Genomic DNA, 27831 nt, shown 5'->3' on the forward strand with positions numbered 1-27831 from the left:
ACTTTGGGCCCTTCCATCGACTTCATTCTACACATGAGCATTTTATTTGCTCAGGATGTCTGCCAAAACCCTGGTGCTACCTAACTTCTCTCATCCCCTTTCAAGGCTGAACGTACAGTTGTAAGACTAATGGGACATCTTACTGTCAACTGTGATAGCGTCCTGGTTCAGATCCCAGAAAGCTCTCTAAGGGATTCTCGTCATTGTCCCAACCCGCCAGCTATTTCTGTTCCAGGAATTAGAGGGCTGATCAATAAGCATCTTTTTGAGAGACACTTACTAAAATGACCCATGCTGCTAAGAATGAGTTAAGGACAATTATGGCCATGGTGAGCCTCAAAATCAAACCAGTTCTCAAATGAGGGCAACTGAGGCTGTACCCTGGAGGATGGTTAGAATAATCATCTCATACCAGCCAGACTGGCCCCCCTAGCAGTGACAGAACCTTTGCGCACCAGAACTGAGACAATGGTCAACCAGATCATACTCTGACCAACACTGCGTAATTATGCATAGCTCTAGCCTTCTCCTCCAAACTTAACGTTCATATTAGTGTCCTGAAGATAGACTTGGCGGGGGGAGGGGGTGTCAATGAATCTCTTATCTTTTCTTCACAGTGTTGTCATGATTAAAATTCTCCTAGTCTGTCTAAACAAACAAATCATCAAGACATAAGGAGGAACTGCCTACCATCCTGATACAAACCTTAACTAAGGATTAAAACCTAGAAAAGCCACTCTGAAATTTCCCCTGTTCTTCTGAAGATCTTCAGTGACAGATAAGCTTTCATATAATCAGAATGAAGAAACGTTCCACGTGGACTCCAAGAAGAATTTAAATAACTGTCCTTACCAGGTCCCCACACTCACCAGTTTCACTACCGCTGTAAGGACCCACCTTTAGCAGCTCAGGAATTGAGGGGGAGCCATGGAGTCAGGGAACTAATCACTCAATCACTCAATTTGACTGTTCTATCTGAGGGAGTAAAACTTAATTCTCTGGGGCCAGAGAGTGGGACAAAACTTAACTCTCTAGGGTCAACAAAACAGTAGAAGACACACTCATAAACCTTTAGGGTCTTTCAATCCTCCCTCTCCCATCTCCACTTTATTTTTTTCTTACCTCTATTCCTGTGTACCCCTTCAGAGTTGTCTTAGTTTCTCACTCACAGCTTATATACCCAAGCAAAATCTTTCAAGCAGTTTAAAATTACAATGTGGTTACATTTTAATTTTTAAGTGAATGACTACAATGATTACAAGTAGAAAACATCATGTTTTCCACATCCCTTACTTGCATGATTAAATCTTTACATATTACAGGAGAAAAACAAATTATGTCCAAGAACCCACACACATTCATGTCCAAGCAACTTATCATAGATTAACTGCATAAGCAAGCAAGGTATTTTTCTTAGCCAGTTCTGGCAGGCTGCATTTTCTAGTTAATAAGAAAGGATCACTCACTTTATTATATCTTAAAAAGGAATCATAAAAAATCTTAAAATAATCACAAATCTAAACTTTTATATATGAAAAACCATCAGTCGGCTCTACTTTAAAACCTCAGCATGCATATCCACTCATGAGCAGTTTTTTTAAATCAGGAAGTTGGGGACAGAAATGAGTACAAGAAATTAATCATCACCTTATCACCAACCCATCCTACCATGAAAGGCACATCAGACAATAATAATCGAACCGTCTTTGTTCTAGGATTTTTTTTTAACCTCAAGGCCCTCACTCAACTACATGCATGCCTTTCTAAATTTTAAATTGTTCCCCAAGATTTTCTTCCTTAAAATGACTAACAAAAACATCTTAACCTGGACTTAAGTCATTATTTAAAACTTTGTTTTAGCTATGATGTACATGGAAATCCATGGGTACATCTCCCAACATTAAGATTAATAGAACTTGAGCTAACCTAGCTTCTGGGACACAATTGATTTTCTTAATCATTAACCTAACCCACAGTCTATACAGCTCCTCCAGAGAAATTCATAAACCCTAGCTGTGTGCCATTTCCTTGTTCTTATTTTCTATCCTCCACAGCCCCTGCTTTATCAGGGGCAGGGACAACCTTTTCCTATATTAATTTTTCCACTAAACTAACCTCTATCATAAGCCCTTACTATCTTTATTAAAAACCCTGAGCCATCAAGATTTTGTTGAAACTAACACTATTGTTATATAAAATTATTACTTCAGTTAAACTGTACAACTTAGGAGAAAATCGTCTTCATGGTAATCCACAGGTAAAAATGCCCCGTAGAATGGAATATTTCCATGAGATAAGCAGACTGTATTGAAGGCAGTGGGGATCCCCCACACCCATTCACATCGTGCCAGATACCAGCAAAAAACAGCAGTGGCAAACTTACAAAGGCACAGCAGTAGCAAGTGACATTCTGGAGTCAAAGCCCTTGCCAGTCTGAGACTCACCCATCAGAGCTTTGCTTCCTGGTGGGATGATCTCCCAAAGCAAGTGTCACCTGCTGCTCCTCTGACATGGCCACTGGTGTCTTTACCACTGTACAATTGTCCTTACCAAGACCCCACCACTTACCAGTTTTCCCAATGAACAAGGGTACAATGAACAGCTTTACTATGTCTCTACTACCCATGACTACATCACACCCCTTTACTCTTTGCTTATACCTCTGCATACCTCTCCCAGACTTCCCAGGTCTTTGGTCTTCATCTGTATGGAATGCTAGGCACTTCTATTTGCTCCTCTGCCACATAAAGTAAACCTGTATGATTTTCATTTATTAATCTACCTTTTCCTGAAGATATAAGCTATGGCATTTCAACAGATAAGAAAAGATATTAATAACTAAAATCATTAAACTTATGATGGAAATTTCTTTGTGGCAATTATTACAACTGCATAAAAAAATGAAGATCATTTACACACGTTAGTTTGGAGTGCCAATCAGGTTGGTAATCGCTTCACTGTTGCTAACAATGATCATGACAATGGTGGCAATGACTACTTGGTGGGTAGCTTGCTCTGGGATGTGGGGCAATGGCTACCTCTGCAGATAAGGGAGCCCACCATGTCCTGACCAGGTGGTAGACACTGGAACTCTGTGGTCCTCCCTTTGCTTTTCTCTCTGATCTGGTGTCAATAAAAGGGAATGCACCACTGGCTAAACATGGTATACTTTCCAGTTTATTATCACTGAGATGTCCATGGCCCTATGATTGCCCTCCAGAGTAGATACAGATTGCCAATGTGAACCAATCCCTACATTGGAGTCGAACCTATTTGTTTGTGCCCCAGACACTCTGCCTGGTGATTTTCAGTGTGCACACCACAGTACATGTTACTTCACGGTTTGCACACCTTGTGCATGTTAACAGTATGAAGAGAAACAAACTCCCTGATACTCTTCTTATAGAATGGCTGAGCATTTGATGACATCATACTTAACTACTCCAAGCTTTCATTGGAATGTTACCTATTTTTATCCCAATTACCCTGGTATCTGTTTAAAGATCATGAGCAAGACAACTTCATCTCTTTAACTCAGCATTTTCTGTGAATTCACTGTAATTTCATTTTGCATTTGTAAGCTGATCATGACTGTCAATTAAGAGTGAATGTGTACACAAACTTTTGTATTTCTAGTAGGACATATACAAATCCCAGTCTGCAGCACAGACAGGAACCTGGAGGACTGAGGATGTTTTGAGCCTTCCCTCTCACGATTCCTGTGAGTTCATACATGGTCACTGTTTAGTGAAGTGTCAGGCTGGGAAAAGGAAGAAGAATTTCTCAGTTGATGGCTATTTCTGTTCGTCAACTTGACTACATCTTTAATAAACTAAAAACCCAAAATAGAAGGCACACAATGAGGGACTTTTGCTTAATTTGAAGTTGAAAGGTCTACTTGTAATCTAGATCTTTGAGATAGGAAGACATGTCTTTAATCCTGATCTTTTGACCTGAAAAAGCCCACCTCTAATAGTGGCCATGCCTTCTGCTAGAACCCTATATAAGGATATCGAAGAATGAAGTTTTATTCTTTGCCTCTTGCTCTCACCTTGCTAACAAGTGCATTCCATCGCTGGCAGCAGTCTGCTTCTTCAGGATTCCAGCGTGTACTGTGCACTGAAGACCAGATGTGACATCCAGTCTCAAGAACTAGTGGATTCTTGGACTTCCCATTCATAACCAATCGTTGTTAGAGGATTAGCTGGACCACAGTCCATAAGCCATTGTACTAAACACCCCATATATCCCCATATATATATATATATATATATATATATATATATATATATATATAATCTCTATGTATATATATACACACAGAGAGATTCTTTCTATAAGTTCTATTACTCATTTAAACTAAACCATTTCAAATGAGAATAAAGATAAGAAATTTAATTTCCATTTAATGGGAGTGGTGGTATATGCCTGTGACACCAGCACTCAAGAGGCAGAGACCTGCAGATTTCCTTGTTTGAAGTCATCCCAGTGTATATAGTAGCCTAACCAGGGCTACATAATGAGGCTCTATCTCAAATTTTAAGAAAATCATATATACCCCTCACCCAAGCAAAATCCTTCGTTTTTAGTCCTTTCAGTTGCCTTCCTAAGGCTCAAGATTGCTAATGTCTAACTTGCCCTTAGAATTTAAAATTATTTGCTCAAAATGTACAGGGTTCCCAGGGGTGGGGATCCAGGCACTAAGAAGAGAAAGGAGACAGTAAGCTGGGACTTTTTAGAGATTGACTTTGTAGAGCAGGCTTGCAGACCAGAGACAGTGGCATGGTCAGAGACCTTATTAGAAATGTGGTGACTGCACGGGTCTGGAAGCCTGGAACTCAGGAGGCTGAAGCAAGAGGACAGGCTCATGAGTTCAAGGCTAGCCTGAATAGGAAGGGTAAGGAAAGGGGAGGAGAGGTGTAGGGTAAGGTGGGAAGAGCTGGAGACCTCATCTTCTAACCAGAGTCTTTGGTATCACGATCTACTTTGAACACAAACACGATCCCTAGGGTTCTGTATGTGCACAATATTTCAAAATCACTGTGGATTCAGTCTTTGTCGAGTACACCAGGCCCATAATTACCCTCCCCTCTCGTTGAAACCCCAGACAAAGACAACATGTCACATATAATATCCAATTCCCACTGTATTTATGGATAAAGCATAAAATCAGTGCCCTCAGAAAGTGCTGTCTTTATGGCTATTACACAAAGCATCCTAAACATTGTTGGGAGAAATAGGAGAGAGGCTTACTGTTCCGTTACAGTGTCCATCCTTAATCCTCAGATACATCCGGGCATTTTTCACACTTTCAAACATGCAAATCCCAGAACTGACTCTGTGCACTCTCCAGTAGGATTGTTCTGACTGGTCCCCTGCTCCAGTGCAGGTCCCACTGGGCTGTAGACACAGGGCCTGACACAAGTTTGTAGCCAGTATAACCACAGCGCTGTTGAGGAAGACGCCCTTTCGAGAAACAAACAGAAAACTGGTGAGTGTAAGTTTCTCATTATGCTAGGAGGAGAAGGTTATAGAGAGGGTGCGGCGACCAGGATTTTAGCAGCAGCTAGCATAAGAAAATGAACAAACAAATGGCTGCACTAGTAGCAAATCAGAACCTGCAGGTGGATTTCTACCTATGACTATATGTATATGTATATCTATGGAGAGGGTAGGATTCTGATGCTATAGATACTTTGAAAAGTAAGATAAAAAACACCAAGCCTTCTCTGATGAAACTTCTTTAATCACTATTAGTAACTAATTTTGATATTCATACAAAGCAAAATAAAAAAGTCGTGCTGGGTACCTGAATTACAGAACGCACTGCCCGCATAGGAGTTAAATGGACGGATGCAGGAAAGAGTGAAAAAAGAGCAGCTACAACTGAAGTATACTGGAATAATCCTTTGTAGCCCTAGCTTAAGAAAAATGTACGAAAGCTCTTGAAATTTAATCAGAAATACACTCACGCCACAAAGAATTGGCTAAGGATCAGCCACACGGATTCTATAAAGTGTGGGATCTCAAAATTACAGGATATGAATATGGGGAACAAGACAAGCAAAAGTAGTCCACACTAGTAATTGGGAAAAAATGTATGTTTATTCCTCTAGAAAACTGTCAGGGAAATATTATTTCAGAGACAGACACACAGCTGAAATTAATGCTGAAGGGAGCAAGGTAGTAAAGACATTAACATTACCCAAAGCAGCTTAGCACAGACCTCAATTTCTAGCCTGCAATCTCTAAGCCTTGGAGTATCGGGTCTGAGAGAAGTGCCTGACTGTGTATGGAAGCTGTGTGCCAGCCAGAAAGTGGCAGTGTGAACTGGGGTGGGAATTGTGTGGCATACCTTGCCAGTTAACCTACTGAGAACATGGCGACTAAGCCCAGCCACATGGACTCCTTCGGCTGTGGAATGTGGACGCCACTGCTCAGGTGAAGGTTCCTGGTCAGGAAAGTTCCTGAAGCACCACTGCAAGCCAGCACTGAGAAACCACCCCTGCCTGACTCCATAGCGAAAGGACAAGGGCAACTCTATGCTTGCAGCTTTTCAGAGGCTCTGCTCCGCATGTCTCCCATCGTGCAGATGTGATCTGTATCCTTTGTCCGTGATAAGCTGACACTCTGAGCATGATAGCTAGCTTCCGTGGCTCCTGGAGTCCTTCCAGTGAATTACCAAGCCCGGAGAGTGAGCCCAGGGACCCGCGCTGCAGCGGGGACAGATGTGAACAGGTGGTGTACACCGCTCCCTCTAACAGCACACCTGGCTTGGCTTCTACAGAAGCAAAAACGGATACATTTCCAGAAGAAAAATGTTGATGAATATTTTCCTTCAGCCTTAAAATTTTGTATCTTAATTCTTAAACTCAGTTTCTAGTTTTCAAAGCTAGTAAAATGAGAAAAGATTCAGGGAAGGTATTGTCAAATTATATCGTATGTTATCATATGCCCAAGGAGTTAAATAGAAAAAGATCGCATGTTTACTGCTGTAAAACCCTTATATACACAGTAAGTAAAAAAAAAAGCTTGTTTCAATGCTATTGAACTTAGAATGAGTTAAAAATTACTTTCTGTTGAGTAAAATAATGTGAGAAAGTATTTATATAGAATAATGATAAAATAGATTAATGGCAAGCTTGGTTTAGAATTATTATCCATCTTTTACTAATTATGCTATATTTGCCAAGAATCACAATATCCCTGAAAGTCTTTGCCTTTACTCTTAAAATATTGATGATTTTATTAAAATTAGTTTTGTATATGGTAAAGCTTTCTGCAAAGGAACACAAATAAGCAATCCTATAAATTACACTTACTATATTATAATGATATTGTATTATATTAGAATAGCTTTTATATATATAGCTTTTACACACACACACACACACACACACACACACATATATAGATAGATATTCATATATAGATGCTGTAAAGAAAAAGACATAAGGATTAGGTCAGAATCACGTCTATCTAACAATCAAGGAGTACAGATTCTAAGGGTTGGGAAAGTTCACTACAAGAATTGCTAAGGTTCCATTTGGAATTCACATCTGCAATTTAAGCTGCAAGGCCCCCTTAGGTACAGGATGTTACTCCCACCACAGTTTCACTGCTGCTGAAAATGGAGCCCCAGTACTGCACCCAAAGTCAGTAAGCAGAATGGCAATGTCCTCAGTGCCTCCCTTGTGAAAAGGGATCCGATCACTGCAGTACATGACGGCTCCACACCTTTCAATAAGGCAGAAGAAAGCCGGAGCTGGACCTATAAGCCCTGATGATTTTCATCGAGTTTACCTTAACAAAAACCATGAATTCTTTTGACAGCTCTGCATAGCCTGAAGACGACTCGTCAGCTATTTTGCCGTGACGATCAACAAACAGGGTGTGACCAGGACACAGGGCAGACTCAAGAAGTGCACAGCGGTTGGGCTGATAAAGCACCCGCAGCTCGGTGAGGGCTCCTCCACTGGCCTGAAAGAGAATGAGGGAAACCAACCCTGAAGGAAATGGTGGAGTTTCAAATCTCTTGATATCAGTGTATATACTATATAGCCCCTGAACGAGGCATCCAATCAGGCCTTTGTCACTCCCACTTACCCAGCCTTATGGGCAGTGACTTGTTCCAAGGACATTCATGGAAGCAAGAACCCATGAAAGACTATTGCACACAAATCAGCCTGGTGTCAGGACAAATTCTTGAGACGTAATGAGCATTTGATCCTCACTCAGTCTTCATTTAGTTATTTGAGTCCTTGTAACATAAGACTGCTTGGGACTGAAAAGTGAAATTAACCATTTGTCTCATTTCTATATTTTGCTTTTAACTACATAACAACACTAGCAGAAGACATTCCTGTTCCCTGACATGTTCGAGGACGTTCATGCCCACTCTGTGCTCAAGGGAGGAAGCAGGGCTCTCTGGTAACTCCTGAATGTTGTGCCCAAGACTCTGGGTCTACCAACCTTGAGAAAGTTCAACTAACCAAGGGTGGTAGGTTCCCACAGGATTGTTGGCCTTTGAGAAACCATTCAAGGTTACCTAAGAACAGCACAGTGAGCAGAGTGGATCAAACCATAAAGTCAGAGGCTCCATGCCAGTGAGACCATATGTGAAACAGATAAAATTTGACAGTAGCACTCACTAAGGACTCACTAAGGACTTTTTCATGTACTCTGAAGCATATAGGGCAGGGTGTCTTTCTAAATCCAAAGCCAAAAAGAAAGAAAGAAAGAAAGAAAGAAAGAAAGAAAGAAAGAAAGAAAGAAAGAAAGAAAGAAAGAGAAAATGATTTCATAGAGAACAATAGATTGGTCAATCACTTAGCCTAAATTGTAGGCCTACACATGACATTAGAAGTTTCCTTCCATTAAATGTGGGTTTGAGTCACTATGTAACAGGTGCAGAAGATGTAAAATGAGTCTGATTGCCTGTTTCTATGCACTGCATTGCAACCCTGGGAACCTCAGTCCTATATCTCATGTCTGCATCTGTTAAACAGCATAACATTAATTCCCTCATCAGGTAGAATAACAAATTAAGCATCATTATGCACATTAGGATTCAACACACTGCTTACCAACCATCCTATGTGGTGGCATTTTAAAAGGAATGCTGTGCTTGCCCTTAAAGGTAGTACATATATTGAAAGACACTTTTCAAACCTAGACTAAACAGCACAAAACAGAACTGGGCAAAATTGTTTATTTTGTTTCTTCCTAACAGTATGATTCTTAAATCATTAAAAAACAAACAAACAAAACTCAGGAAAGCTCCCAAAAGAGCACTGAAAACTTGAATGTTATCTGCCCATTTCAAGTGCCATTTACACCTCAAATTTTCAAATCTTTGTGAAACAAAATAGTAATTTAAGTTTCTTGAACCCAATATAGAAGCTAAAAAGTAACAAGGCAGAGAAAAGGGGTGATTTAATAATTTTATAAAGTTAACCTACATAAGATAAGTCATGCACAATGCATAATAAAGAGAAAATGTACTGCCGACTGCCATGATGAAGCACACCTGTAAATCCCACATTCAGGAGAGCAGGGTAAGGGTCTGGGTTACCTAAGTGTGCTCTGTATCTCAAAGAGTAACTGCTACTCACCATTCCAGTAGCAACTCCATTGTCAAGGGCAAGGGAGAGATGCCTCATCTCACGGCTTTGGAAAATGCATATATTCCCTTTGTTGAAAATCACATCGAAGAGACCTAGAAAATATGCTTAATTATTTAACAAATAGTACATTCTTTAAAAGCTTCTTTCCCTTCCATTATACACTGAAATCGTACAATGGTACGATTAAATGTTTGTAACTAGTAAAAAGGGAAAATATTCCCCACTATATATATGAAAATGCCTAAGATATAGTATAAATTTTGGTTTTCTGGGGTATAATATATTTGAATGAAATAAATTCTAAAATAAATGGTTTCTTGACCCATGATTCATTTCATTTCCTAATTAATGTGCAAAATGTATTTTTCTGTGTGTGTGTGTGTATGTGTGTGTGTGTTGTACCTCATATAGGAACACACATAGGTAATATAAAGTATATAGATTAAGACATAACATGATGTTTGAAGGATTATTTCATTGTAACAAAATTTGATTTTTTAAGTAGAACCTGTTTTTCCTATCTATCCGACTGACATAGCCCATTTTGTATTAATTAAACCGTTGAAGATTGTCACAGCATATCAAATAATGGAGGACTATCATAGCTATGCAGTGGTGTAAGTTCCTAAACACCCAATTTTTAACAAGAAACTATTCAACTTACATGTTCAGATTCACATAGCATTGAGCAATGCAATTTATATACTAAATATTTATATTTTTATTGTAATTAAGTACATTGTAAGTAGTTTTCACTAACAGCCAGGACTGATAAAGAAAATAACTACAGACTGCTAAAAATTCTTATGTATTTACAATTTAAATATATTTAAAGTCTTAGTTTTAAGTGAAATGTTCAGCAGATCATTCAAAATAGAAATTTGCTTAATTTAACTTGTAACTGATATTTTGTCTTCCCAATAAAGTGCATCATAATGGTTAATAATTGAGCACATTTATGAAATTAAATCATACTGGTGAATAATTACAGATAACCCTAGAGACTGTGTTGTATCAGTGACGCATTACAAACACCTTCTTCTTCAGAACTCTCTGCTTTATATATCTGTATCTCCTGATGTAAAACTATACAATCATGTCTCACTTAATGAAGAAGGCAATCTGCTAATGTGCCATTATGTGATGCCATCATTGTACAGAGACTGTATATTTATACAGGTATAGATAGCATATACACCAGTCAGGGGTATGATTGAGTCCATCACTGAATGTGGGTATATAACATAAATTTTATTCATAAACTGCGAGGTTCATTTGTGCCTGTTGAAAGTGGACTCTGAGACCACAGCAGGGCACTTCATGTCGGGTCCAAGCATATTTATCTCGTGTCTACTAAGACTCTGTGTCCTACAGAAGCCTGAGTACAGCAGAGAGAGCAGAAGGGGATTAAAAACATCGTGCCCTGCAGGACAGCTGGAAGAAAAACACAACAGGGTCACTACCTTTCACCCTGCGGTAAAAGGTGCCTGCAATGGGAATAAGACATCAGGATCTCATCTGAGAAGAGCATGCTCCGCCAGACAGGCATTTCAGGTATGCCTGCCTCAGGGCTACCCCAGCCATTTCTGCTGGATATTTTAAGTTGATTTAATGATGCTTTCCTATCTGTCTTCACCTTTTTCTCTTACTGGAAACCTGAGAGGAAAACACTGTTCCACTCAGAACTCTTCATTGGAAAACTCCAAAAGGACTTCTCCTGCCATTTTTGCTGCATGTGGTGCGGACCTAACTTGATATTCATCCATCTGCTGCTTGCTGTTTGTCTTCTCCTTGCTTTCCTGGTTAGGCTATTCCAGTCATTCAACTAGATGCTGTAAGTGCTCGGTTCTGTGATTGTTTTCTGTCTATTCCGTCAGTCCCTGTTTGTTCTTCTACTTTTATTTGCTATGTGTTTAAAAAACTTACTCATCTAAAACCAAAATCCTGTCATGGTACAGTCTCAAAAATTTGGCAACAGTAAAAGATTTCTGGGTACAAAAATCAAATGTATAATGAATCAGAAGTGTTTCTGGCAGTGCCCACCCATGTTGCTTCACATAACTTCGCTGCAGTTGCAGTTTTGAACACCCAACAAGCTCACTTTTCGTACGAGAGAACCACGTTACCATATCTGTCTGTCTGCTCTCCCATAGCATCAACGGTGCCGTCTGGATGCAGACGGACAAACCCTCCAGTAAGTTTGTTGTAGAACTGAAGAGTATTTCCTTTCGTGAACTTCCAGCTCTCAGCAGCCCACTAAATATAAACAAAGCAAAGATTATCTGAGAAGACAGGAAGAGAAGAAACTACTAATCAGTAGTCCTTAAGAAAGATGCCGTACTCTTTTTGTTTAAATACGTCAAACGGCTATTTGAAATTATTTGTACTAAACCATTTGAAATAAAACCTTACTGTTTCTTTTTTCTTAACTTCTAGCTTCTTCCCTGTAAACAAAAAGAAGGTGTTTAATTTGAACAGTATTGTGCTTTGCTTAGCATCATAAACCTGACTTTCTGTATGTGTTTATGTGTATTCATGACACTCACTCACAGAGAAGACAGTGTTATCCCTAGCATACATTTCTCTGACAATTCTGCCGTCGTCTTCTCCTTCGTCCAGCCATCTGTGGGAAGAAGTACGTGTCAGCTGTTTGCAAGCTTTTGGTTTGCCCATTGGCAGAAAAATACATGGGCCCTGAGTTAATGCAGGGTACTGACACAATGAAGGCAGAGTAGTGCAGATGGGGAGGGAAATCCTTAAAAGACAGGAAGGGTGTGAGGGAGGAGGAAGAATCACCCATCCACTGAGGAGCAAATATCTCCTTCAATCCACAGGTGAGTCAGTCCGTTCTGCTGCTACTGTCAATGCATAGATTTTCTATCTGTTGAGCTAATAACTTGATCCTGTTCTCTGGCTACCAACTACAGTTCAGTTATTCAGACAATGACGACTATTGGTTCCATAGGGAAGGAGGAAGTAGAGTTCAGAAAAAAATCAGTAAATCTGTCTCTGCTGATAGAGAAATGAGTCAGCAGCCAAGGCCCATTAGGAATGGGCCAGGGATTTCATCAAGGTTACTGCTAATATTTATTGTACAAATTGATTACTTTTTAAGATAAGTCTCATCAGAGACCACATTTTCACGTCAGTTCTTACTTTTCTTCCAATATATAAAGGAAAATCATGCTTTAAGTTCTATCAAACTTTTCCAACGTATTCAGTTTCAGTCATAAGGAATGATTGTACATAAAACTGATAATATTTTTCCATAGAAGAAGTGGCGCCAAAGATTAAAGTCCTCAGACTTGCTCGAAGGAAGTTTGCTTTACACTGAATGGTAGTTAATGGAGACTTGTAGTTGGTCTAAGTACTGAGAGCCAGGTGACTTCTGAGTGGTCCTCCGTAAACAGAACAACCATATTACCTCTTCTGAGGCCCAAAGAGGCATCACGGAAGAGTGGCTAGAAAGAAGGTATGAGCTGGATGGCAGGAAGGGCTATGAAGTACCTTTGATAGATAGGGCACGGCTGTGACACTCGGGAACTCACAGCAGCTGCAGGCGCCTATACAAGACCAAGTCTGTAAGCACGCAGTTATAACTGGGAAGCATGCAGCCATGCACAGGGTAGGTAATGGCAATTGATGTCTGCCGGGAGATAACCATTGTCTATAGCTCCACACACTCATCACACACTCACTCATGCACATGTGCCTGGTTAAATCTAGTGGGAACTAAACAAACAAAAAAAACTAACAAAATAAAGTGAAAATGGAATGGCAGCTCATAGGAGGAGAGTGGTGGAGGCTGGTGGGGTGCCAGAAAAATTATAAAAAGATAGGGAGATGATTAGGACATGGAACTATCAAAGAACAAATTAATAAAAAGATTAGTTTTCATAAATTTTATATACAAAACCTCAAAACCCAGGAATAATCAGTAAGCTACCTAGTTCTCACCAATACATGAACTTAGAACTATCTGATATGAACTGACATGCCAATGGAAACACACCTGTGACAGAAGAAGGCATACTCCTGGTTGGTGGTGGGATCCCTGACCACAGCATCCTCAAGAAACCAGCCATTTCCTAGGAGCAGATTTGAGACGATAAAATGTATTAATGAATATGTAGAGTATATGGGTTATGGCAGGCTTTGGGTAATAGGTCTCAATTCTAAATAAATTCTGTGAAGCATAAATCTCTACTACTTCCAAAAGACTATATGTAGCAGAAGGACAATGACAAATATTTAACATGGTTCAACAGAAGTACAACATTGTTTTAAGAAATTTTTGTGACATATATTTCAATATGACTTTCCAAATAAATAAAGTATAATTATATCCTTGATTTCAGAAATTACATTCATGATGCTAAACCAAACAATTTCAACAATACATATTTCATGAATTAGTAATTTTTATTTTTCCATAAAATTACCAAGATTTCCCAAATATTATAAAAATCTATATAAACAAAATATACATTTTAGATAAACTAAAAATAAAGCTACTCATAATGTATCTAAGGACTCAGACAAGTAAAGGTTGGTATATATAAAGACTATCATCTCTTTTTAAATGTTTAAATTCTTATTAACTTGCAAACTAAGGTTGGATAAAACACAATTTTATTTATTGGAAATGATGAAGTATTTTAACTACTAATAGTAGTTTTGTCTGCACAAAGATACATCCCAAAGTAGCCCCTTTCAGAATTAAAACTCAAGCTGATGCACTAAGGCTGAGCAGCTTCAGAGCAAAACTTAATAAAGGCAGTGTGGCCATCCTGGTCTAGTCTCTGCCCTGCTCCAAGCCTTCTAATGCCAGGCAGTGACTCGCTCCCCACAGTTCGCTGGACCACTGGTTCTCAAGTTCCAGTGAGCATTTGAGTCACTGTGGCCAATCATGATAATGGGCATTGCTGGCCCATTCTCAGTTGCTGGGTCAAGAGGGTAGGGAAGACACAGCCCACCATGACCAAATGTCCCAGTCTGTGCAAGAAGGAGAAGGCTTCCAGGGCATGATATTTCCTGTACTAAAATCATAACAAATCCAAGCAAATTAGGTTCCAGCAAGTTCCCAGACGACTTCAAAAATTAGTCACAAGATATGTTTTATAATCCACAGGCTATTCCTAACTGTCACCCCCCCCAACAATGTTATTTTAATTTTACTCTGAAGTGCAACAAAAAAAATACTTGTTTTTTTTTAAAGAAAACTAGAAGGTTACTAGAATTCTAAAGCAGGTTTAAGAAGGAACAGAGGAGCCTAAGTAGCAGCGTTTTAAAGAAAAACTTTAAGTTTTGTGTTTTTAAGTTATTTTAAAATTATTTTACTAAATATTTTTCATACAGCATATTTTGATCATGTTTTCTTTTCCCCAACTCCTCTAGATCCATCCTACCCAACTTAAATGTTCTTTATCTCTCTGAAAAACAGAAACAAAAAATAAACAAACCAAAAAACAGTAAGACAAAAAAATGTCAAAACAAAAAAATCCACAAGATAAGATGGAGTTCATTTTACATTGGCCAACTATTTCTAGGCATGGGCCTGCCCTGGAGTGTGGTTGACACCTAGTGACAGCCCACTGGAAAAAACTCATTTTCATTTCCAAGAAGACATCAATTGCAAATAGCTTTTTATTAGGGGTGGGACTTTGTCTCTACTTCCCCCTTTCAGTGCTGGGATTTTTGCCTGATTTGAACCTGTACAGGTCTTGAGCTTACTGTCCTGTTCTCTGTGAGTTCATCTATGCATCAGTAGTGTTGTGTCTGGAAGACAAAGTGCCCTTGGAGTGATACCTCACCTCTAGCTCCTCTGCCTCTTCTTTCACACAGACACCTGTCCTAGAGAGAAAGGATTTGATGACGACATCCCAGTTAGGACTAAGTTCTCTAAAGTCTCTCACTCTCTGGACATTGTCTATTGGTCTCTGTTTTAAATCCAATTTACTGAAAGAAAATTCTCTGATGAAGTCTGAAAGATGCCTTAAAGGGAATGAGGAATTGATCGGGCAATACCAACTTTGCAAGTTAACAAGATAGCACAAAGCTGGGTTCCTGCTTCATGAAAGGGTCTACTAGACATTCTGCAGGACACAGAAAAAAAAAATCTGCTAGATACTACGGGCCTGTAGGCTGAAGATGGATGCCCCAAAGGTACAGAAGAACTTTGGGTGACTGTCCAGGCAGTGAGATGTCTCTGTCAATTCTAGAGTTTTGGAAGTTGCTTACAATGTACGTCCTGTTAACTTATGCAATATTATGCCCTTCTGTGGTCGTTCATGGAGTTGAATAATAGATAGTTATAGTTACAATTTTCCTTAGTTATAATAAAAGATAAAGTAGATATGAATACTGTAATTCTTGCTTGATACTTGATTTTTATATGTAATTTTACTATGTTACAGTTAAAACCTTCCTTTTTATTTAGACAAAAAAGGGGAAGTATGGTGTGGGATTCCCTCTGTATGTTGTGAATACCATTGGCTAAAAAAGAAACTGCTTTGAGCCTATATGAGACAGGAAAGAACAGAACTAGGCAGGGAAAACTAAAGTGAATGCTGGGAGAAAGAGGGCAGAGTCAGGAGAAGCCATGTAGTCCTGCCAGGAATAGACACAGGAACTTTATCCGCTAAACCACAGCCTCGTGGCGACACACAGATTAATGGAGATGGGTTAATTTAAGATATGAGTTAGCCAGAAGTATGCTTAAACTATTGACTAAACAGTATTGCAAAAAAAAAAAAGATAGCACAAAGCTATCCACATAAAAATGTATTCTCTTTTCTTCTAATTTTTGAGAAAACCTAGGGCTACATTTAGAACTAGAAAGATTAATGATAGTAAGAATTGGAACTTTTAGGACATGGCTACATCCTAAAGACACTGCCTTCAAGACCTGTGGTAACTATCTTATAAAAGGGTTCAATAGGACACATTGGCTTTTTTTGTCCTTCCATCATGGGAAGACTAATAGAGACTTTAACCAGAAACAAAGCTGTGGGGTGTGTGGTGTGTGTGTGTGTGTGTGTGTGTGTGTGTGTGTGTGTGTGTGTGCGCGTGCGTGTGTGTGTGTGTGTGTGTGTTTATTCATTGCTAGGGGTTGGACCTTGGGTTCTCCATGTACTAGAAGCACTCTGTCTTTTGAAGTTGGACTTCCCAATTACTACAACAATAAGAAGTAAATTATTTGTGACCTTTATAAGTTACCAAGTCTAGGCTGTTTTGAAACATATGGTAGCAGAGATATTGAGAACCCGATACCTACTATTTTGAGCATGCAGGAAATCAGACAATAAAGATGCCACTGTAACACTGTATTAGATGACAATTGTAGTAAGGATTTGCATTTTGCTTCAAAATTGTAGAAAAAACAAAGTACACAAGCAACTGAAATTTAAAAACTTTTATATTTTCATTAAATTTCAGATTTTGTTATATTGTAATTAGAAAATATGGCCTTTGAGGGAATTTTACTAAAGCATTTTCTTTTAATTTTACAAAGAAAATAAGGTTATTAGGCTCAAAGTTTTGAAAACTCAAGGGAAAGGGATAGTCGACATGCAGGGAGAACAGAGATGGAGAACAAAGAAAGAGATGATACCCTGAGTGAGGAAGTCATTATGGGGCTAGCAAGAAACCTGGCACTAGATAAATTCCCAGGAATCCACAAAGATGACCCCAGATAAGACCCTAAGCAATAATGGAGAAGATGCCGTAACTGGCCTTGCCCTGTAGTCAGATTGATGACTATCTCAAATGTCACCATAGAACCCACATTAAACAACTGATAGAAGGAGATGCAGAGATCCACAGCAGAGCACTGAACTGAGCTCCCAAAGTCCAGTCGAAGAGTGGGAGAAGTAGAAATATGAGCAAAAAGGTCAAGACCATGCATGATGGGTACACCCAGTGAATCCGCTTACTTGAGCTAATGGGAACTCACCAACTCCGGCTAACGGTGAGAGAACCTGCATAGGACCAAACGAGGCCCTCTGAATGTTAGTGACCGTTGTATGGCTGGGGCAGACTGTGGGGCCACTGGTCCTGAGACCGGGATTTACCCCTATTGCTTGTTTTGGCTTTTTGCAATCCATTCTCTTTGAAGGGATACCTTGGTCAGCCTAGATATCATGGGCAAGGCCTTGATCCTGCATCAAAGCAATGTACTAAACTTTATTGACTCCTCATTGTCTGAGACGTGGATGAGGGTGGGATGGGGGAAGCAGACGGAGCAGGAGGAGGGGAGGGAGTGGGAACTGGATTTGGCATGTAAGATGAAAAAAAGTTAGTTTTTAAAATAAAATTTTAAAAAAGAAAAAAATTCAACAGAAAGGTCCAACTCTCATACAACCACAGAGATTTCATCTGGGGTCAGATAAACTACGAAACGGTTCATGGAGTTTCCAGTGAAGGTGCCACTCTGTCTGCACAGCTCACACTTGATGAGAGAACTAAGTGCCTGACTAACCTTCCAAACCTTCAAATATGATAAAGTTCTACTGTGTGGGATTTTTTTTGTTTCTTTTTGATTCTTCATATATTTGCTTGAATGCCATTTGTTTGATAAAGTCTCACTAGTATCAATGCCTCATTGAGAATCACTCATGTTAACAGGAATTTCTAAAGAAAATTTCTTTCCTATACCTTTTAATGATTGTCACCTTGAATTTTACTCTACTGTATAAGATTATGAATAAACTCTAATTTTATTTACATATTCATATCACATCATACTCTGGATGTGATATGAATCATAATTGGATCATAATTGGATCTGTCATTTTTAATATTTTTATACTTTATTGCTTTTAATAGAGCTATACATTTTCCCCACTCCCCTGCCTTCCTACCCTCCTCCTTTCCACCTCCTCCAGTCCCCCGTGCTCCCAATATACTCAGGAGATCTTCTCTTTTTCTCCTTCCTAGGCAGATCCATGTATGTCTCTCTTAGGGTCCTCTTTGTTGTCTAGGTTCTCTGGAGTTGTGGACTGTAGGGTATTATTCTTTGCTTTATGGCTAAAAGGCACTTATGAGTGAGTACATATATTGAATGAGCTGGAGAGATAGCTCAGCAGTTAAGAGCATTGCCTGCTCTTCCAAAGGCCCTGAGTTCAATTTCAAGTAACCACATGGTGGCTCACAACTATCTGTAATGAGATCTGGTGCCCTCTTGAGGAAGAGGCCTGGTCATCCTCATCAACTTGACCATGAAACCCAATATGGATAAATTCAAAAGAACCACCATATACAGGCTGCCCATGCATGCTTCAGCATTGCCAGGGCATAAATTTCATTCATTTTCTTTCTTTCTTTCTTCCTTCCTTCCTTCCTTCCTTCCTTCCTTCCTTCCTATCCTCCTTCCTTCCTTCCTTCCTTCCTCTCTTTCTTTCTTTTGTTTTTGCTTTTTTGTTTTTGCTTTTCAAGACAGGGTTTCTCTGTATATCTATAGCTGTCCTGGAACTCACTCTGTACACTAGGCAGGCCACAAACTCACAGAGATCCACCTGCCTCTGCCTCTCTAAGTGCTAGGATTAAAATCAAGAAAGCAGCAAGCACAGCCAAGTCCTTGCGGTAAAGACCAGGTGTCTCAACCCACCTCTGTTGAACAACGAGAAACCTTTCAAGAAATATCATTGCCAGGAGACACCATGGTGGCCTCCATGATGAGCATGCTCCACAACACTCACAAATTACCTCTTTCTAAAAGATTCTGGAATCCCGGGCCTATCATATGGCATTCACTAAATTAGTTTATACCATTTTGAAGAGAAATACATCAATTTAATAGGAGATCTGGGGGAAATATTTTTATTCCGATAATATGTAATAGAATCTTCCTTTCTTTCCTTTCCTTAGACCCTTCCTTCTCTAAAAATTATTTTTCTGTAAGATGTTCTGTTTACTAGATGGATGCAGAGTTTCATATAGATAGACTTGAAGGAGACATCCACAAGAGCTCTGTGAATGAGCCTCACCTGGGCCAAGTCCGTCATGGCCTATCACAATCTTGCATAAATTTCCAAGATTTACAGCTTCTAGGAAGAAGGTATCAATCTGCAATCAGTAAGAGAAAAACTCTGATTAGATGTAGATTATAATTTTGTTTCTCACCACAAATAAATTCATATGTGGCAAAAAAATCAATTGTAAAAAGTAGGTTCATTAAGAAAAGATCCAAGTCTATCTACAATTTAAAAAAAGAAAAAGAAAGAAAGAAAGACAAACTAGCTAGTATAACCTAGCGGTGACATTGATCACCTTATTGACAATCAGGGTTGATTCGGTTTATCTGACTGTAATTCTAAATACAGATGAGTTGACAATTAAGATTAACAATCACATCCCTGAAACAGGATTTGACTATGCACTTAATGCCCCAGATTCCAGTCACTGTCCACAGATGAAGCATTTTAACCTCCATTTAAGAACTAACAGCCGAGCAATAGGGGCTAACATGTGGCCACTTCATACAGCTCTCCCCTGTGATGTGGTCCACGTTGAAATCAGCCCCCAGATAACTGTCTGTCTTTAGAGTTGATGGGATCTGAAGTGCAAAAAGAAACATCACAAAGGAGTTGGAGTGTGCATTCTGAACAGGAATACAAGCATTTGTCATAGACTCTCTCCTGGGCTTTATAAAGACAGGAAGAGAGAACCTATGACTCCCAGCTTCTCTGAGGAGAAAGGGAACTAGATTGTTTGTATCACTCCAGCTGCCTCTCAACAACTGGTCTCCATTGTGCCTGTTCGGGCATTGACACACTTAGTAATAACTTACTGTTCTAGGGAAAAAACACAGACAACAGTTAGATATAAACAACATTTTTAAACTCTCCCTGGTGATACAGACTCATAATTGCCTAACAGAGAAATTAAGGCCAGAAGATTTCAAGTTCAAGGCCAGCCTCCTTACCTATATCCTAAACAAACAAAGTGAGACCCGGTCTGAAAAAAAAAATTTAACTAAAAGAGGATAGACATTTTATCTAAAGATCCAGCACTTGTCTCTCAGGCACAAAGTCACAGATTCAACATGCATTAAATTTAATTGAATTTATTTAGTTGAATTTTAATATAAACATTAAGTAACAATAAATAAACAAGTTTAGACAGCACGAAGTCTGGGGCTGGCAAGTTTATTTCCTGTATGAAGCCAGGCAGCTATTATCTAGGGCTTGAACCAATACATAAAACCCAGAGACATACAGAAGCAAGGTGATGTGTTCCTCCAAAATGGCAAAGTAAATAATAAATTTACTGGAATGGAGATAAGTAAGTTAGTCAAGAGAGAATTAAAATAAACGTCATAAAGATTTTGGGCCAAGAGGAGCCTTAAGTAAACAATGTAAGAAGTTCAGTAATGAGGAAGTACAAAGAAAGGTTCAGGTTCATAGGCACAAATCACTTCCTTTTTTGGTCATTGTTCAGTTTTTGTGTTTTTCTTTTTGAGATTATATTACAATTGCATGTCTTCCTTCTCTTTCTTCCTTCCAAACCCTCTTAAATACTCCTCCCTGATCTCCTTCAAATTCTCAGTCTCTTTCATTCATAATTATCATTGTATGCATATATGAATATGTATATGCAAATGTAATATACAATCTTAAATATAACCTGTTGAGTCCACATAATGTTCCTGGTATGGATATTTTCAGGGACGACCATTTGGACTATGCTCTTCTCTGAGGAAGACGACCTCTCCCATTTCTAGTTAACCCTGATTGCCTATAGCTTTTTGTGTGGGGTTCAAGCATTGTGGGCTTTCCCCTGTGCACTTATTGGTTTCATCCTGATTCAGCTCATCCATGGTGGTCATGTCAGTAAGCCATTAAAAGTGTAGCTTCTGCAGTTGCGAGGAGACACGATCTAACAGCAAACTCCTTGGTTCACTGGCTCTTGCAACCTTTCTGCCTCTTCTTCCCCAAAGTTCCCCGAGCCTTACGTACAAATAACTTCTATTTGTTATAGAAGTTTCTATTCAGAAATAACTTTCTATTCAGAAATAAAAAACAAAATTAACGCCCCTCAAAACTATTAACAATTCTTTCTTTGCAAATAGACAACAAGCATGTGGGAATTGTTCAGTATCACTGATTATTAAAGAAATGTAAATGAAAACTAAAATACTCTATAACCCATGCTCACAAAAATGAATGTTTCTTAATAAGAAAAATAACCAGGAGCCTCTGGAATTGTCCATCATTGCTAAAAGTGCAAAATATTATAACTACTAGTGGAAACAATATGGCAGTTTCCCAAGGTAAAAAGTAAACTACCATATAACCCAGTTCCCTATTCAAAGTAACCGAAGAAATTATCTCAACAATATTTGTAATTTCATGTATTATTTATAATATTTAAGAAGTCGAAGCAACCCATCCATCTATCCATGAGTGAATGTATATAGTGTTGTGATGTACACAAGCAATTTAATATTAATCAGTGTTTGAAAGAATAAAATCCTATCACATCTGACTTTATAGGTGCAATTTAAAGATACTGTGCTAAGTGAGAAAAAAGCTAATCATAAAAGCTACTGTAATTGAATTTAAATGAGGCATTTAAAGTACTAAATTCACATAAACAGAAGAACAGGAAGAGTAAATTGAGGGTTTTTTACTAAATAATTGTAGATTAATAGCTTTAGAAAATGAAAACTTTCTAGAAAACATGTACATGTGACTACAGGTGCTTCTTGGTTTATGATGGGGTCATAGTCCAAAAATTCCATTGTAAGTTAAAAATGCATTTAATACTCCTAATCTATGTAACTTCAGAGATCAGTAATATGTATATTGAAAATCCTTATCTGTTGTTCCCACAGATATGTGGTTGGGTAGGTCTTGTGGTTCATGGCTCTCCCTCAGCTTTGCTTAAGTGTCCCACTGTATACCTCTAGGTTACAAAAGCAAAGAAAAAGTGAACAAAAGTGAAAATTTTAAGGCTGGACTCTACTCAGTGCATGTGACGCTCACCTCCACTTTTTTGTCTTTTTTGAAATTTTTAATAAAGCCACCTAAGAGGCATATCATCTACATGTTTAGACTTCCTTCCATTACAAGAACAGAACACTCAGACCAAAATCAGCGTGCGAAAAAAAGGATTTGCTTGTCTTCTACATCGCGATCACCCTCTACCATTGAGGGAGGTAGAGGGTGATCCAGGCAGGACCTCATGCAGGAGCAGAGGCTTCAATCATGGAGGCAAGCTGCTCACTGCCTTGCTCTTTTTGTGTCCAACCCAGCACCACCTGCCCAGAGACTGCACCACCCATGGTGGGTTACCACCCTCACACCAATCATTAACCAAGAAAATGTTCCACAGATGTGCACACAGTCCAATCTGTTAGGGGCAGTTCTTTAATTAGTGTTCCCTCTTGCAGGGCATCTTTAGCTTGTCTCATCTTGGCAAAAGTAACCAACATACCACAAGTGAATTATGTGTTTGAAATGTACAGACTGGCTGCTGCGATTAAATTCCACATGCTTTTACCACAATCATACTTTTAAAACCATACAAAGTGATCTTTGTTTACTTACTTGTCCTCTTAAAAACTTTACAGCACTCTTTGATCTAGAGAGTTTCCTAGATCCTGTGTCTCCTTTCTCCCCATAGATAGAAAGGTAGACATTGGCCACTGTCCCAGCATTCCAGAGCTCGCCTGTTGTAATATACACCTCATATTTGGTCACTGACAATAAAAGAAAATAAATTTAAGTTTTAAGTGCCACGAGTTACTGACATAATTGAAAATCAAGGTTATAAATATGATCCAGAACCGAAACTTTAGGTAAGATGTAACAGAATATGGCACCTAGGTACCACCAGGCCATGCAGCCAAGGATGCTCAACAGAACCATAGAGCATTCGGATGTGACCTGCTGAAGAGGCACGTAGGAAGAAGACCAGATGTTTAAGTAGCACCATGCAACAGGTTGGCATTGTTCTTTCTTCACAGTTCCCCAGCCTGGACACCATGCAGAAGAAACTTGGCGAGAGGCATGAGAGCTTAGACTCAAATTACTCAGAAGTCTCTGGTTTTGGTTCCACAAGCAAGAGCTAGAGCTACTAATATAAAGACAAAGGAAAGACGTTCTACCCTTCTCCCCATTGTCCAGCCTCTGGAATCCCAGTGCCTCTGCCTAGAAGCCAAGAGCCTACATTTTGAAAGAGAGGAAATTTCCCTTCTGTTTAGTGGAGCTATATGGCAATAGATTGAGTCATCAACCCCCAAAGCCCATTTTACTTTTTCTTCTCTAGACACAGGGAGACTGGAAGTACATGGGACAATACAATTAAACCCAAGCTTTTCAGCCACAGGAATAGAAAGATCTGGGAACTAGAAAGGCTTTAAAAACTGAATAGATATTTGAACCACAGTTCACAAAAGACAGATTGGAATTTGTGACCTGGAACTAACCAGTGTAGCCAACTGCACTCTAAAGCAAAACTATTAACATTCTTTATAAATTTTACTGAGCAGAAACTCGTAACTGCAGTGTTTAAGATAATGAGCAATCATAAAACTCGCAGCTGTCATGTGTAGAGAGGCTAAAGAGACATGACCAGTGAGGTAGCAGCACCATTGGCTCACAGCTGACGGCTTCCAGATGACACTGGTATTATTATATAGCAAGGACTTGAGAATATCTATCATACAAACACCCTCACCAATAATTATGAGGGCTCTTAAGACAAAATGAACAAACAAGAACTCTCAGCAGCAGAGGAATAGAAAATTTAAAGAAGAGTCAAATAAAAGTTTCAGAACTGTCAAAACCCTCCAAAGTGAAATTTTGAATTCACTGATCAGTCTCATAAGCAGACCAGAAAAGAAGGACATCAATGAGAAATGCGTTGAAAAGTGACCAGAGGTCCCTGAATCTGAGGGAGAGGAAAGGAGCTAATGTTCTCGTGTGGTGATCCAGAGGCAAGGAGGACTGACGTCAGAGTCCCAAGTGTACTTCCCCTCCATCTTCCCACCTGACTTCCATCCTTGGTACTTGAGCATCAGTAACCTGTTCACAGGTGCCAATCATACAAAGGTGGGATTTGGAAGGGGAAACCGCTAAGAGCTATGTTTATTTAGGAGTACAGCTACTTTTGCAATCATCCTCTGTCGACTAATAAGGCTTCTCGTTAAAGTTATACCTCACAGATATGAGCAGTCTAGTCCTAGATCGCTGCATTAAAGCCACACAGTTCTTTGTTTCCCTGGTAGATATAAAGGTTACATTCACTAATGATCAGGAGCAGTGTCACAACCCTGTAGTCCCAGATAGTCAGGATACTGGGGCAGGAAATCAGCTGAACCCTGATACTCAAGGCCAATCTGGGCAACGTAATAATACTTTTTAGAGTAAATTCCATTTTTAAATGCTATCTTCATACTAAAATGTGTTCTGTTTAATAGAATTTAATGGAATTTAGTCTAAAAATATATGTAGAATTTAATGGAATTTAGTCTAAAAATGTATGTGTATTAATTTTTAAAAAACATCATTGGGAAAAATAAAAATCATCAGAACCATCCATCTCTCAATCATTCTATTTTTTGCCAGTGGAGGGTCTTGCTTTATGTTAATGGTGGCCATCTGGTCATGGCAGGGTAAAGGTGGCCATGTCTTAAAACAAAATAATCACACTGAATGATTCACCTTCTGCAAAGACTTTGTAACACACAATACTATCTGACAGAATTTTCCCACACTGAACTTTCTTTCAAAATTAGAGTCAGTCTTCTCAAATAATGCTGTTGCTATATCAAATATATTAAATGTAGTATTGTAAATCTATTGTTCCTAAATTCTTCACTAAGAATACTTCCTCTTACTAAACCATTTTTATACATAAAAGGTAATTGTTCATTCTTTAAGGTTTTGTCCTAAGATTTCATCAAGAAATTCAATCACATCTAATGTCTTAGTAGGGTTTCTATTGCTGTGATGAAACACCATGACCAAACGGCAAGTTGGAGAGTAAATGGTCTATTTGGATTACACTTCCACAGTACTGTTCATTATCAAAGGGAGTCAGGACAGGAACTCAAACAGGGCAGGAACCTGAGACAGCAGCTGATACAGAGGCCATGGAGGGGAGCTGCTTACTGGTTTTTCCTCCATGACTTGCTCAGCCTGCTTTCTTGTAGAATCCAGGACCATCAGTTCAGGGGTGACACCACCCACAATGGGTGGGGCCTTCCCCCATCAATCGCTAATTAAGAAAATCCCCTACAACCAGATCTATAGGAAGCATTTTCTCACTTAAAGTTCCCTTCTTTCAGATAACTCTAGCTTGTGTCAACTTGGCATAAAACCACCCAGCACATCTACTTTGAATTGTGTAGCTAATCCTACCATGACTTCTTTGAAGTCTCCAACTTCTGAAAGTCATCCTTCAGTGTTGCAATCAACTTCTCCAAACTACTGTTAACATTGAATTTTAATCTCTTCCTATCAATAGTGAATATTCATAATGGCATTTTTAGTGGTAACTCCTTTATAGAAATTTGAGCTGAGATCTGCCAGAAAAATCAATATCTACGGCAACCACATGAAGCTAAACATTATGACTTAAAGTAGAAATAATTCTTTGGGCTACAGACAGTATGTTGTGTTAATGGCATGGAAACATTAGTCTTAGTGCACATCTCCATCAGAGCTATTGGCTGACCAATAGCATTGTCTTAGTGCATATCTCCATCAGAGCTATTGGCTGACCAATAGCATTGTCATGAGCAGTAATATTCTGAAAGGATTTTCTTCTAAGCAATGTGCTTAAACAGCAGACTTAAAGTATTCAATAATTCCTATTGTAAACAGATATCCTGTCATCTAGGCTTTGCCACCCTGGTGTAGAATACAGACAGGTACAGTAGACTGAGTACCACCCACAGTAGTTCTGGGATTTCCAGAACAGTAAATGACCATTGACTTCAAAGTAAAATGGCCAATGTAGGCCAACTACATCCCCTAACAAGAGAATTAGTCTGTTTTTTCAAGTTTTGAGGACAAATAATAACTTTTCTCTAGGTAAGGAAGACCTTGACTGCATTTTCTTTCATCACCAAGTGATTTGTCTGCATCTCACACCTTCCAGAAAAGCTTCATTACAGTCTAACGGGCAGTCTTCACTTTTAGCTGGTCCTTCCAGAGAACTAGCAAAGGCATCACTGCCAACTGCTTCACTGTATCTTCATGACAGGGAGATACTTTCTTTTATTAAACCTAACAAAACAACCTCTAGAGCTTCCAACTTTTCTTCAGAAGTCTTCGCTCTTCCTTCAGCATTTACAGAATTCAAGATAGTTAAGCTCTTTGTCATGGCTAAGCTATAACTTAAGAAAACATTGTGGGTGATTTGATTCTGTGTGGGGACCACTAAACCTTATAACAGCATCAGTGGTAGTTTGGTCACATCATTTGTGTGTTCATTGTAGCAACAGGTTTAATTTCTTTCAAGAGCTTTTCATTATTTGACTAACTGGCTGTTTGAATAACTGGTTGCAAGTTTTCTGGACTCTTGGCCTTCCTCCGTCACTATACTTGATCACTTCTAACTTTATTATTTAAAATTAGGCATGCACTTAGCCTTAGATTAAAACACTTAGAGGCCACTCTAGCATTATTAATTGACCCAACTCCAATAATGTTATATCTCAGGCAATAGAGAAGCCGAAGAGAGGGAGATAGTTAGGAAGATGATCTGTGAGCTGATCAGTGCACACACACACACACACACACACACACACACACACATTGGCCCATTAAGTTTGTTGATTACGAACATAGTCTGTGGTGCCTTAAAACAATTATAATAATAACATCAAAGATCACTGATTGCAGATCATAATGAACAAACATGAAAACATTTGGAATATCATGAAAACTACCAATCAAAATACGATAGGGAAACACACCAAATGAACACAGCATTGGAAACAGGGCAACTATAAGACAGGTGCAACAGGGTTGTCAAAACCTTCAATTAAAACAAAAAACAACACATCAGGAAAATAAGACATGCCTGCATTCTATGCTTCAAATATCCTTAAGATAATAAAAGACAACAAAGTAACTTGTATTGCTAACCCCTAGGGAAGAAGATAGAAAAGGGAGGTCAGAATAATGGTGGTCTGCCACCTTCTAATAAAGAGTGTTTGTTTTGCACACAAGAATGGAGAGAACAAATATAA

General features: G+C 39.0%; 1 protein-coding gene across 1 annotated transcript in view; it reads right to left on the reverse strand.

Annotated features, from left to right (window-relative positions):
- Rp1 (RP1 axonemal microtubule associated) overlaps positions 1-27831 on the reverse strand; it is a 212031-nt gene that overhangs the window by 88231 nt on the left and 95969 nt on the right. The window contains exons 7-15 of the mRNA XM_085677053.2: positions 23177-23328; positions 19613-19691; positions 13639-13714; positions 12173-12249; positions 12039-12070; positions 11753-11882; positions 9615-9718; positions 7804-7980; positions 5254-5466 (exon numbers count right to left, since the gene is read on the reverse strand). Of these exons, the coding sequence (XP_085533179.2) occupies positions 5254-5466; positions 7804-7980; positions 9615-9718; positions 11753-11882; positions 12039-12070; positions 12173-12249; positions 13639-13714; positions 19613-19691; positions 23177-23328 (1040 nt within the window). The remainder of the gene's footprint in view (positions 1-5253; positions 5467-7803; positions 7981-9614; positions 9719-11752; positions 11883-12038; positions 12071-12172; positions 12250-13638; positions 13715-19612; positions 19692-23176; positions 23329-27831) is intronic.

This window comes from Myodes glareolus, chromosome 16 (assembly GCF_982192425.1).
Source record: "Myodes glareolus chromosome 16, mMyoGla1.1, whole genome shotgun sequence".
NCBI classification, from domain to species: domain Eukaryota; kingdom Metazoa; phylum Chordata; class Mammalia; order Rodentia; family Cricetidae; genus Myodes; species Myodes glareolus.